Genomic DNA, 14,622 nt, shown 5'->3' with positions numbered 1-14,622 from the left:
TTGTCATAACAAGAAAATAATTCATAATGTAAGAAGTAATAATATATTCATGAATTACATGAATTCATTTCTTAAAAAGGCATTATGAGAGGTGAGAAAAAATGAAGATCTTTGCCAACATGTATCAGGAGTGTGTTCTGCAGAGCTGGGTTTCCTAACCAACAGATGGCGTCAAAAGCAAACTTATTTAGACTGATCTTTACATGATCACCACTTTACTGATTTGGGGGGAAACCCAGTATTATTCAGTGGTGAAATGTAACTAAGTACATTTACTCAAGTACTGTACTTAAGTACAATTTTGAGGTACTTGTACACTACTTGAGTATTTCCATTTTCTGCTTCTTTATAGGCCTTCTTCAACTCCACATCTCCGAGGTTAATATTGTACTTTCTACTTTGCTACGTTTGTCTGACAGCTTTAGTTACTTTTCAGATTCAGATTATTACTACAAAATATAAATCAACTAATAAATGATGACATAGCCTATTATAGGCTAGATGTAGCCTACCCAGCAGGATATAGAGTAATTAATTAAAAGGAGCCCCACATTTACCAGCTGCTACATTAAAGTGATGAACACTTAATGCATCACTGATATAATCCAATAATATAGACCACATGATTCTTAAATGATCATTTATATTTTGATGCTTTTGTATTAGGCTATTGAGTACAATTTTGAATGCAGGACTTGTACTTGTAACTAAGTATTTTTACACAGTAGTAGGCCTATTGCTACTTTTACTTGTCTACGTCCAAGTAAAAGATCTGAATACTTCCTCCACTACTGGTATTATAGTAGAAAATGTTTGCTGCTGCCTTACCTGGTTTTGAAATGAAATAAAAGCCTGTAAGAAAAAAGCCCCCTCCTTGCTGGGTGATTGACAGCTGCTGGGGTCAGTTCTCGGCTCTTTCCCACATGGCCCTCAGCCGCAGTTTAGCAGATAATTAAAATATAAATCGGACAAAGAGCACTAAGTCGCTGGTTAAGCGTTACAAAGGGAGAACCCACATTCCCCCAGAGCTGGTAAACCAACACCGTATTATTGAGAGCGCATAGAAAAACACGCCAAGCTCTGCCAGCTGTTCGCCGTGATGGTGGTGTGTCGGGCCGCGGAACTGTCTGCCGGCCGCGGGAGGCGCGCTGCGTCCAGGGGCTCTCGGAAATATGAGTTTCCTCCTGTTTACTAAACATGAATCAGAATCAGCTTTGGCTTGGCCATATGTGAACACATAGGCCTACAAGAAACATGACTCCGGTTTTATGTTGCTGTCAACACACAGAGCAATTTACAGGAAGATTAGTCTATATCGACAATTAATAATGATGTCCCTCATTTTCGGGCGGATGTCCGTCACCTTCAGCTTTCTTTGTGTTCTTTGTGTTCTCAGATCTCTGCAGGTTAAATCCAGACAGCTAGTCTGTCTAGTAATACATAGAAGTAGCCTGTATACAACAAAAATAAAAAATAAAAATAAGAATAGAAGTAAAAATAGAAACAATACAAAAACTTTAAAGTCCAACATTTTGGGATATGGGAAGATTTCGCAGATATGTTTGAAGTGATTATTTTGATGAAATGCTGACAAAAATAGTTGCAACGTAATAGCTGCTTACTTTTGTGATGCAGTGTCTTGTTACATGTTTTCCTGCTGCTGAGGTATGCCTGTCAATGCCATTATAGCCACTAATGTGCACAAACCACTAAGGTGATCTTGTATAGGTTAAACTGAATGCAATATGGGGATATTTGGAAAATATACAGTCAAACCATCCTGCTACTCATGCACATTTATTCTCCTTGTACTGCTTCTGGACGTTACCAAAAACGTATGTCCAAGGTTTCCCTCATTGCATTCAGCCTCATCTTGGAAGGTACATTTTTTAAAATTGAATGACTGCACCTGAACGCAGCAGCGTGCAGGGCGGGCTGGGGGGGTCTGCTGCTCTGTGGGGCTACATGGCTTTTGGCGCTGAATTAATCTCTACTGTGCTGTTTAGAAAGGATAACACTCATTTGCCTTCACTGAGAGCTGATCTGAATGTCACAGATCTGTCCACACATTTAAATAAACTCCACAAAAAGCCAGTCAAATTCCTTGTATGTGTTCGCACTTACTTGGCCATTGAAGCGGATTCTGAATCAAATCTCCTTTCCTGACATTGGAGAAGCTGATCATGTCCAGTATGTAACCACATTTCTTTCTTGTTTACTGAAACATGAACATGCATTAGTACGCTCCTCAAAGTATATTAAACGTTTGTTATCCCTGTGAAAAAAGAATAATGTGGATTTCCGTACAGAAGTGACTTGTCTCTTTTTCCAAGTTTTTTATTTTGATTGGTTAGCTGGTAAACAATTAGCTACCTTTATTTTGACAGCCAAAATCCCTTCCTGTGTCCCTGGTTGATCAAATAATTCATTAGTAGGTGAACAATTATCACCACAGAGGTGAAATAAACGACAACTTGCAGCATCAATGACGTTTAAGAATTTTCAAATGTTAGGGACTGTTTCTTTTTGACTGTGACTGAGACTTTATGTATGCTTTGTGTGCAGAAGACGATATAAATCAGAAACCGATCTTCTTTTGTTCACCATATTAAGCTGCTGATATTTCATTGAGCAAATTTAAAAGAAATGACTGCACGTGTCATTCAGAAGCTTTTGGAGGAGTTTAGTTCAGTTTGAGTCATTCTTCATCAGAGTCCTCACTCCACAATCTCCTGTTCAGTCCAGATAAAAACTCATTATGGTTCTGCAGATACCTGATCTCTTGCACACAGTCTAAATATTTGGATTTACATAAAGCCCAGTAACACCAGTATCACCACTACTCACTGCTCAGTAACAGCTGCTGCTCTCCAGCAGTGGGATATGACAGACAGGAGGGGATGCAATCACACCTACCCAATAAACTGGCAACCGTGTGTGTGTGTCTATGCATACACAGTCATGTACAATACACACTTGTTTGTTTAAATGGTATAGCTTTATGTGAAGTCACCATGTTTAGCATTTACAAGCAGAATGTAAACATTTATTAGATGGTTTGCAGATGTGAGGAAGTTTGGACATGTTTATTAATAGGTGTGGGACTATCTCACAATACGATATGACACACGATAAATGGCTCACAATACTGATAATATCACGATACAGCAATTCTGAGATAATCAATATATTGCTAGACAATCCTACAATGATACATCACAATATCGCTTTAAATCAAAAAAATACAAAATGCCTGTGAAAAGGTTAGGTGCAGGTTTTCTCTTCATTCACTGCAAGTCCAAACTGTTAGAAAACACAGTTCTGCAGCACAAGAGTTTTAGTCTGTAAATTAAAATGATGCAACTATAGAGCAACTATGGGTCCACACACTTTGGACTTAAACGTAGCTGGGCCATCTGTTATTATCCTCAAACTGCTGTCTGCCATCCTCTTCGTTAACTTATCTACAAGTTTCCCTCGTTCGTGTGTTGAGCGCCGCCTCGAGGAGCCATGAAGCAGCCACGCTGGGAGCAGGGATTCAGAGCGCTTTATTTTATTTATTAAAATATCGATAGTTGGCGCCAGCGTATCGATTCTCGTATCGCACGATATATTGCCGATATAGTGCGGTGTGTTTACAGGCGGTCATAGCGGTTTTGGGCCCCGTGAATCAGCGTCGGTGTGAGGGTCACGTACGAGGACAGGAGCATTTCATTATGTTTATCAGGGGTGAGAAAGTGAGCCCTGATTAGGTTTCTAATTACCCAGTTTAAACTCTAAGTAGGCCATTTGCACTCCGGTGCTTGAACTGGATCCATCTCAGGGCCTGGTCTATCTGTTTCTCTTGGCTCCACAGAAAGTGTGTGTGTGTGTGTGTGTGTGTGTGTGTGTGTGTGTGTGTGACAGCTGCTGGCCCTTATTGTCTACCAGAGTGTTTATATATATATATATATATGTGTGTGTGTGTGTGTGTGTGTGTATATATATATTCATCTTACATGTGGATTAGCTGTGGTTATGTAACAGCTGTTGTGATATGAATCTGTGAGCCTGATGAGGGGATGATTGGCAGCTCGGCTCCCAGAATAGATGAGGAATCTCTCTTTGATGAGGCCCTGAGCTCTTCACGGAGCTTTCTATAGAGATCTCTCTGTCGTCTTCATGATTGGCGGGGATAGTATCTTAATTAGACAGATTAGTTTGTAAAACAATATTGCTAAACATTTCAGCCCCTCATTTAGAGCCTGTTAGATGCCTTTATGGCTCTCAAATAGTGTGATTAGAGGACGTCGAGGGATGCTAGGTGGCCTTAAAACCCTCATGTTGGTGTGTGGTGCATTAGGAAATAATAGGCAATTTGGCACTTTATCATGGAAAAAGATACAATCTCTTCACAGGGTCCGTTATTAGCTGTTCTGTATCACACGCTCTAACCCTAACCCATCAGCGATGGATTTGTATAGATGTTGGGATTTCAAATATTTCCGGAGCACTTTCAGGATTTCCTGTCTACGTTGGCTTAAGAATTAAGATTGAAAGTTCATTCTTGACCTTTGAAATACAGCTGACATAAACAAGCTCTATGAAAACCACATTAATTGATTAATTAATTTAACAGAAACATTTGGAGCTCGTAGTTTGTGTTTATATAGAAATATATTATCTATATACGGGATGTACAATACGATAAAAGGTCAAATGTAATATAGTATAACATGATATATAGTATAGTACAACAATATAACATGAAATATAATATAGTATACTATGAGTGTAGTATATAAGTATATTAACCAACAGAAAATGATTTTGGTAACTATTATTAAAATGCAAAACATTGTCTGGTTCCAGCTTCTCAAATGTTTGGTTTTGCTGTGTTTCTTTGTCTTGTGTAAAGAATAAACTGAATATCTTTGGGAAACTAAAAGTTTCAGTAGGTCACTTTTAGGTTACAAAATATTGTGATGGACTAGCTTCTGACATTGATGTGGTCAATTATTTGAGTCCCCCTCCACTCAAAAACATATTTTACTTCTTGTTACTTGAGTTGGATGTTTGACCCTGTGCAGAACGATGTATATGCGCAGAGTTTGACACCACAGAGGCGGGAAGTTTCTCTGCGCTACCCTTTCATTTAAATGGTCCAGTATGCAACGCACACACACACACGCACGCACGCACGCACACACACACACACACACACACACACACACACACACACACACACACACACACACACACACACACACACACACACACACACACACACACACACACACACACACACACACACACACACACACACACACAACTTTTTTAGTTAAGTGAGAGACATGGTATGTCCAGCAGTAAAACATTTTAAATGCGATGATTTGCATATTTATAGATTCTTGTTTTTTTCAATAAGGGAGAATGAGTAGATGTGAGTTTTAGTATGTCATTTTTAATTTGTTCATTGTTTTTTTGTGTGTGGAAACCATAACCATATCAGAAACAAAGAGCACTCTTTAATTAATTGATTTTGAAAACTAATTAATCGGAGAGAAAAACAAACAAACAAAAAAAAACATTACTACGTTATTTACAGCCCTGAAGACAATAATGTCCACATTGCCAAACAGGAGTGTTTGAGTGAAACTTCTAACTGTTGTGGCCAGTGATGCCCAACAGAGGGCGCTGTACGCTTCAGCTGGTGTCTGTGCAACCCACTTCTGACTGCAAACTAGAGAACTTGTGTTTACAGGATTGGGAATGCAGCAGTGAAAGAAAGATAAAGAAGAATAAAGTCAAAGTAACTTGGATGTTTTCTTCCAAGTGTCTATCAAATCTCTCGGCTGTGTGGGTAAAACCCAAGCGAGCCCTCATAATTCATGCAAAGCGTGTCAGCCATTCCTGCACATTGACTGCGTTTTGATTTGCATGGATACAGCACAGGGATTTACATGATGTAGTCACACTGAGGCCAGACACTTTTGCATGTTAGGTTTTTTTTTAGTTTAGTTTTTACAGTTTAGACACAAAAGGTATACACTAATACCTTTTGTGTAAAAAAAAAATCTTTAAAATGTCCCACATTTTCCTTCCCTTCCAACTGTTAGTCTGAGACGAGTGAGGTAAAAAACACAACATTAAGATGTATGTGCTAAAGCAGTTTGAAGCGAGTCTGGACATAACAACCATGACGCCTGCCTGCTGCCCTCACATATCTGGACTTCTACCAACCTAACCTGCCTCATCACTTTGTCCAAAATCACATCTTTCCACAGACAAAACTCCATCTTGTCAACACTAAAATAACTCATAACTCAGATTGGACCATAAATCAGAGAGATGTTCCCTCCACATTTGAATACACCATTTCAGAAGTTATTTATTCTCAAACCACTGAAATGAACTTCCCATGAAACATCATGGACACAGTCCTGCTATCTGAAATAATGTGATTTTTGAGGGAGGTGATATGCTGGACGTGTGGGAGTCAGAACATCCTGAATATTACAATCCAAAAGGTTCTCCCACATAAAACTTTCTTATGGTTTTACTGTATTTGGCATAGTCCCTCTTTGTAAAGCAAATATTAAATACTTGTTGGAGGTGGAAATAAGCCAATGTGAAGACATAAATGACGAGTATTTGTGGAGGTTTGTCGATGGAAAGAAATGACAGGAAGGAGTGGGAAGGAGGAGTTTAAGTCAGATATGCCCAAATACCGGCTGCTGTATCACCCACATTTTCGGACTAAAAACTCTACCTGCACTTCAAATTTCATGGATACAAAGATTTGTTAAGTGACTCCCTCGCCTTGGTCGCTACTTCAGAGAACAGTCTGTTTACTCGGTCTTTACCTGAGTGGAAAATCTCAAGTGCTTCTGTCAAAATACCCTCAAAGAAGGAAAATCCTCTTCATGTCAGCACAAATTGGCCCATAATGTCATATTTCATATGTGGGCGGCAGTTACCAGTAGGGACTTTGTCTACAGCTGCTTTAATGGAGCTGTGCAGTGACATGCAGGAAGCTTTTAGGTATGAAAATGTGTACCTGTTTGATGTAGTTGTGGTTAAGTTTGATCTATTCAGGGAGTCTCATTTTGCAGGAGGAACCTGAGAAGAAGTTACATAAAGAAAACATCACATCACAAGACAATTCAGTCACACAAAGCATTCATCGACAGTGGAGGAAGTAGGCCCTCACCTTTTAACTATTCCCGTTTTCAAAATTCATACATGCTATTCCTATGGTCTATATTAGAAAGCATCCCAAAACTAAAGTGCTAAAATTCAAAACTCAAATTGTGTTGTCACTAAGTATAAAGTCCGGAGCCGTTGCATAGACCAGTGGTTCCTAAACTTTTTCACGTTGAGGGCCCCTAAACGGACACAAATTAGACCACAGACCCCCATTTCATAAGATTTTGTCCCAGTGTCCCACATCTGATAGGAGTTTTGCTTTTAGATGTCATTATATAATTATAGTGATTATGAATGATTCTTGTTTTTGCTGGGTACCCCCTGGAAGTCCCTCAAGGACCCCTGGCTGATCCCCGGACGCCACTTTGGGAGACACTGCCGTAGACAATGAATTTGGATAAATGTTATAGATGACACAGAGAGCACCCAGGGGAATATTCTGAGAACATGGGTACATTATCTGTTTCACACCTGAGAACACTACAATAAGATAAAGCTCATTTGGGTATTAAAGGTGCCGTAGGTAGGATTGCAAAGATCCAGGACTTAGCCAAAAAATGTGAACATCGACAACTTCTCAGTCCCTCCCCCCTTTCCTCTAAAGCACAAAACGGTCTCCTAAGCCCCTCCCCCCACAAGGGAGAATGAATGTGTGTGCATGAGCAGTGATTGACACACAGTTAGACACCCCCCCTGGCCCTGATTGGTGCATCTGAACAGGGAGCGGTGGAGTTTTGCAAATCGCACTACAGGCTGTAGGTGGAGCCAGAGGAGCCGGATTTTTTTTTTTTTATTACCTGCTTCATGTAGTTCTACTGGAACATAGGGTCAGTTTCAGCAAATATGACAGAAAGTTAGTTTTATAAGGCTTACCTACTGCACCTTTAAAAAAACAGTCAGTGGGTCCATAAAATCTCTCTCCCAATTATTGTCTCTGAAGCAATAAATACTTGATGACATCCCAAGTTGAAGCCTCTCTGGTTTCTGGCCTTGAGAGAAAGTAGCTCATGTTCACAGATATTGATTGAGCTTCCCTAGGCCATGGGAATAACATAATGGAATTCTTAATTGAGATGTTGTTGCCCTTTAAGTAAAAGTAACAATACCGCTCAGTAAAAATAGCCTACTCTGTTACAAATAACAGTCCTGCATTCAAGATTTGACGTAAGAGTACAAAAACAGCTAAATGTAGCCCTGCGTAAAGTATTAAAGTAAAAGCATTTGTTGGGCGGAATAGTCCCTTTCAGAGAGTTATATTTTTTATTGTTATTATATTTGTACATTACTACCCAACCCTGGTTATTTTTTATACGTCTGTAGGAGGAATTATTCTTGTTTTTCGAAGGAATTATCAGTATTTTAGTGTTGACAAGTCATCTTCATACAAGTAAGGACTAACCCTATCTAATTTTGGCTCCCTTTGGGAACCACTGTGTCTTTGTGTGCAAACTTGTTTGATTTGTCTATATTTCTACCAAAATGTAGTCAAGAAAACAGACTCATGAATTCATTAATTGTCTAATTTCACATGAAAAAAGATAATTGAACTCTATTGACTATAATAGACTGGATATCAGTTTTTTTTTTTTTTTTACAAAAGAAATAAAATAATTTATATTTCTTACAGTTGCTTAATGAATGTAGCAATGTCTTCAGTGCCTCACAACACTGTGGGACAATGATGATGTGAATCACAGCTACTGTAGAAAGGATACAAATACCTTTAAGGCGTGTGAATTAACAAATAAGTACTTCTAACCTAAATGAATGATCCCTTTCACTTGCTGGTCAATAAATAGACCAGGATATGACGTACAGCGAAGGCCATCATCCACTTTCCTCAGGCCAGGCAGCAGCAAATGCTTCACTTCATTTATGGATTTTCTCACATGTAAACTGTGCACAGTTCGGCACTACATCACCAACACCGGCAGCAACATTATCTGGCCCAGTCCTCCCATCAGTCACTCTCATGCAGACGTAACCTCACACGCCCCGGGTCGTACCAGGCCTTTCACAGCAGCATGTCAAGTCAGTTCAGACAGACTGAAGAAAGCCAACTGGGAACAAAATCGTCTTTACAATGACAGCTCGGAAGAGGGAAACAAGGGATGAAAACAAAACAAAGAGGAAGAATACTACTAGTATGCAAAATATAAAGGAAACCTGCTTTACAAATGACATGAGCAGCCACAAGGACACTACAAGCAAATAAAACATGTAATGAACATAAGGAAGCACTGACAGAGAACTCAATTTTCAGAAAAACAGCAGCATCTGTTCCGGTACATGAATATTTAAAAACATCCTACAATATGTGATAATCTGCAATCATGTTTTGCTATAATGTCCTGGAAACATTCAGTGAAACCGTCCTGTGAAAACACTAGCAGAATGTGCCAAAAATATCAGCCGGGTATGTGTCAAATGTGGTTGACTTAATGTCACGACCTTTGGTGCTTGGTTTGGAAAGTCCTGCCTGCAGTGCTGACTAAGAAAGTGGTGCAAATGGCTGTGTTATTAGGCTTCACAGATTCTCATTAAACCCCCATGCACCATATAGATCATAAACATTAGCCTATATAATAATAATAATAGAATATCAAACTGTAAAGCTCTTTCTACAGTGCTTCACAAAGGAAAACGACTAATAGGCTATACGTTGTTGTCATGAACCAGCGCAAATTCACAACAAAAAAAAGGGAGACCACACATAGTTAAGGATTAAATTAAAACCAACGTATATAACCTAAATTCAATTTTACTATAAAATAGTGTTTTAGTACAAATAAAACATGTATTTCAGTAGTATCAGTAGTGTAGTGAGTGCATGTGTGAAGGTGAGTGTGTGGACAGAGAGATCTTATGAACTGCAACTCCAGCCCTTAAAGTTAGTAGTTTCTGTCCCCCCATGAGGAATTCTAAGTAATGACAACAAAACTTTCGGCGCATCCACATGATACAAGCCTGACTGTGATCGTGAAGTGAAGGGCAATCAGGAAGAGAGGACTCAGGTGTGGCTCATCTTCCGGCCACACCTCTGACACTCGGACTGCCTCCTAAACAGCTCACAGGGAAAATGGCAAGAGCCACTCACAGAGTGGGAGGGTCGTCACAGTTATCACAGCGGTGGTTTGAGCTAACTGCCAATATTAGCATGCTAGCATGCCCACAATGACGATGTTAACTTGCTAATGTTTAGCAGGTATAATGTTCACCATTTTAGTTTACATTGTTAGCATGCTAACATTTGGAACTAGCACTATTAGCACTATGACTGAGGCTGATGGGAGTTTTATTAGTTGTGATAGTTGGATAGTTTGGATCATAAACCAAAGTATTTGACAAAAAGAAATGTACAACTAATGGTGGCACTAGAGGAAACGTTAAAGGTTAACCACAGTCAGACTACTGTTCATCCTGAGGGAAACATGAATGTCTGTACCAGATTTTATGGCAATTCATCCAATAGTTGTCGAGACAAAGCCACAAATAGTAAACGTGCGGTGGTGCGAGGAAACATCAGGGGATCACTAGAGTCATTAAGATTCATCCTCTGGGAACCATGAATGTCTGCACAAAATATTATAACAATCCATCAAATAGTAGTTGTGAAATATTTCAGTCTGGACTAAAATGGTGGACCGACAGACCGAACTTGCCCTCCATGATAAGTGATGCATGGTTAGAAATGTCACATAAAAGTGTGAAAGCAAGGCAAGAAAACAACTGACTGCTCCTTATAATAGCTAATGCAGACTTGTAACTCCACATTCTGCTATCTGGTTTACATTTTTACATTTATAGTATTCATTTGGCAGATGCTTTTGTCCAAAGCAACTTACAAATGAGGTACAATCCAAGAATCAATGGGAAGCCATTGGGAATAGGTTCCAATGTACAAAAGTGCCACAACATTTGCAGGTGCATGAAGTAAGACATGATGGCATTAAATGAGAAATGTTGTTTTAATAACAGGGAAAGAGAGAGGGACAGCATATGGGGTTAACAGATCTGAGGTAAGGATTTATAATTATTCTGCACTGATTTTAGGAAAGCCGGTAGAGAAGGTTACTCATAGTGTGGAGGATTACCAGAATAGTTTATTTTGAAATGTTTCCTTTGCCAAAGAACCTTTTAGCAAAGCACTAATGTGTGTTTGTTATGTGATCATCATGTGTGGACTGCTTGCTCTCAGACAGAGAAGACTAAACTCAGCCAAGCCTTAACAAGGCTCCAAAATGGCTGCCAAGTACTCTGCCTGGGAAATTTGACCCATTGGTGTGGCTTTAGGATACATCTCTGCATTCAATCTCCACATATACACCAGTTTAAGTAGTTTAAATGTTAGTGCACTCTTAGACAACAAGGACTGCACTGATTCCAGGTGAAACTGTGTGATTATGAAACATGACATGGCTTTAAAAAGGGCAATTTAACCTCTAAAGTTGATGGATCATGATCATAAAAGGTTGTAATGGTCTTACTAAAATATCCAGATGAAGAGGCAGTGAAACTGTGCTGAAGAAGACCATACAGTTAAAAGCTAGTAAGTGGACCTTGAGTTAAGGTTGTTTTGTCAAGAATGAACTTGCATGCCTAACTCTAAGCCCACATAGAAAAGAAGTCGTAAAAGTGCAGCTACCGAGCATGCATGTCAACCGATCCATTTCCATGACAACTGAGCAAACACCATCCACTGATACTAATAGATCATGTGGTTGAAAGCTCTGGGAAAAGCTATCAAGTGGACCCTAAATTGGGAATGGTTTGTAAAATAAAACTGCCAGTTTTCAAGCCATTTCCTCCTTATATAGTCTTGTTTTATGAAAATGTACATGGGATACAGTATAAGCATGTCTAGATGTACTATCTTGTAAATTGTGTGCACTTTAGTACAAAAGTATAAATTAGGTTTCACAGGTTATAAGATTAGATGGACAAAGAATTAATCTGCATTATTGCTTAATCATTGAAGTCACTTTTAAACAACACTAGCTTCCAGCATCTTAAAGCTGTGGTAGGCAGAATATTTTTGGCGTTGTTGGACAAAACATCCATAATAATCTTTCAGTATATTGTAATGTAAGCGGTCTGAGATAAAACTAGATTTCTGCACCTCATTTTGTCTCCTTAGTCAGGGTCAGAATATCTAGCCATCATGGAAGACTTTGGTCAATCACAGGTCATTTCAGAGACAGAGATCGTTCCTATTGGCTTTTCTGTGCATGCCCATGCACAGGAAGAGGTCTACATCAAATTTTAGCATCGTAAATGTAATATATTTGGGATTTAGACTGTTGGTTGGATGTAACTAGACACATGAATTCACAATGAGCTGTTGTAATGGGCATTTTTCAAATGTTTCTGATGTTTTAGTAATCGATAATGGAAGTATGCTACAGTTACTTACAGGTCTACTTCAGATGTGAAATAACAATTGAAGTGTAAATCTGTGGGAGATATAAGCCTACTATGTTGCTTAAAATGACTTCAAGCAACCTAATTTTGCATATATTCAAAAGTTGAATTCTCAAAAGAATGTTTTTATATCTATGAGGCCTCCATCAGGGTGTCTGCGGTGTAGACAGTCATCACAGCCAAAAAGAGGCGAGTTAGACATTCTTTTAGAGGAGTGGACTTGATTTGGTGTGAAATATCACACCCTACATACCAGCACAGGGCAGGATCGTGTAGTCTTTGTACATGCAGCACATGTGTTGTGTTGTCAGAGTTGAACTTCCTCGTCCTGCAGAAGAAGGAGGATAGAGGCGTGACGTCGCTGCCCGCAGAGAGGCCCGTACAGCACGGCATCAGGAGAGAGGCAGGGACACGCCGTGCGGGGACGGACGCTGCTGCAGCCGCAGAACACACTGCTGCGAAACTCGGGGAGCAGCCAGCCAAGGCACAAAACAACCCGGCAACTTTGCAGAGACGACAGACAGCCATAATGCGGCACCGCCCGCCGACCCCAGAGCTGATGTGACTGTGCACAGCCAGAGCAGGGAGGAAGCGGCGGACACCACCAGCACCTCTCCCCGGTTGCCTCGTCGCGGTGTGCGCGGCAGGTCGGTCGGTCGGTCGGTCTGTTTGTCTGGAGGGGGACATGTCCTCGCTAACCGTAGAGGAGGACCAGAAATGGTTACCGACACACGTCCAGGTGACGGTGCTGAGAGGCAGAGGCTTACGGGGCAAGGGCAAGCACGGCACCAGCGACGTGTACACTATCATCCAGCTGGGGAAGGAGAAATACTCGACCTGCGTGCTGGAGAAGACCACCGAGCCGGAGTGGAGGGAGGAGTGCTCGTTCGAGCTGCACCCCGGCGTGCTGGAGAACGGCGGGCGGAGCAGCTATCCGGCCGGGAGCAACGAGCTGGTCCTCATCGTAATGCACCGGGCGCTCATTGGGATGGACGTGTTCCTCGGGCAAGCGGTGATCCAGCTGGATAAGGTCTTTCATGAGACTAGATACGTCAAAAACGAGTAAGTTCAGCTGTCTATACATGTCATAGTTGTGTGTGTGTTGTGTGTGTGGTGTCAGCATGCAGATGAGGGTGACCAAAAGCTGCATGTATGCTTCATCTGCCATTACTTCATCTGTTTTCCCATGTTCATTGAACTCATCAGGGTGTTTCCAGTCTGCTTTTGTCCTGTTTTAGTTGCTTCACAGTTTGTTTCAGATATAAACACAGCTGTCAAGTCTGTGGTGCTGCATCAGGGCCCTGCAGACACACCCTCCCTCCTCCCACAGACACCAAACTAACTCTGAGCACAGCTGACCACTATTCACCTCACTGAGGCGGAAGGCTTCCCCACCAAAACCAGACCTTCTAGAAACTTCTCTTTCACCTCCTCCGGGCTGTCCACATTAGGTGTTTGCTTTGTTGTGGGTTCTTAAAATATTGTTTCCCAATAGCTCAGGCCTGGCGTAGACCAGTGGGGGATTAATGCCTGTCCCAAATCCAGGGATTATCTAACAGATTCGTGATCCCAGAGCTCCAAGGTATTTTTAGCATAACATGTTGTTTTACAAAAGCCGGCCCACTGGAGCTCGGGATGTAAAGATGTGATGCAAAGTTTGATGTTGCATACATTATAGCAAGCTTAAACATTTGCCAAATCTTAAAGGAAGTTTCCACCCTCAGGTAACTGGTATTTGTGATTTTAGTGGAGTTAATAAGTAGTGAAGGACAGCAATGTTTTACTGCACCAACTCTTCTTTAACCATAATGTTATATAGTTCTGCCTGGGTCTGGGAAGTCCTACACTCCCCATAATCCCTTTCAACACCTCTCAGAGAACAAGCATGATCTTGTTGCATTTCAGATGTAGGTTTGATAGTGTCAGCATAAAAATTAGCAAGAATAAAAAGTGAGATATGTAACCTTAACTCCAACATTTTGTGTGACAGCAATGCATTATGGTCAATTGAGT

General features: G+C 40.6%; 1 protein-coding gene across 1 annotated transcript in view; it reads left to right on the top strand.

Moving 5' to 3' along the window:
* Positions 1-12,848: 12,848 nt before the first annotated feature.
* The window catches only part of rab11fip5a (RAB11 family interacting protein 5a (class I)), a 30,928-nt gene continuing 29,154 nt past the window's right edge, over positions 12,849-14,622 (top strand). The window contains exon 1 of the mRNA XM_031310158.2: positions 12,849-13,671. Within this exon, the coding sequence (XP_031166018.1) occupies positions 13,295-13,671 (377 nt within the window). The 5' untranslated portion in view covers positions 12,849-13,294. The remainder of the gene's footprint in view (positions 13,672-14,622) is intronic.

The sequence above is a fragment of the Sander lucioperca genome, chromosome 18 (assembly GCF_008315115.2).
Source record: "Sander lucioperca isolate FBNREF2018 chromosome 18, SLUC_FBN_1.2, whole genome shotgun sequence".
Lineage (NCBI taxonomy): Eukaryota > Metazoa > Chordata > Actinopteri > Perciformes > Percidae > Sander > Sander lucioperca.
The sequence above is the reverse complement of the archived record's forward strand: the minus strand, read 5'-3'. Positions and strand labels throughout refer to the sequence as shown.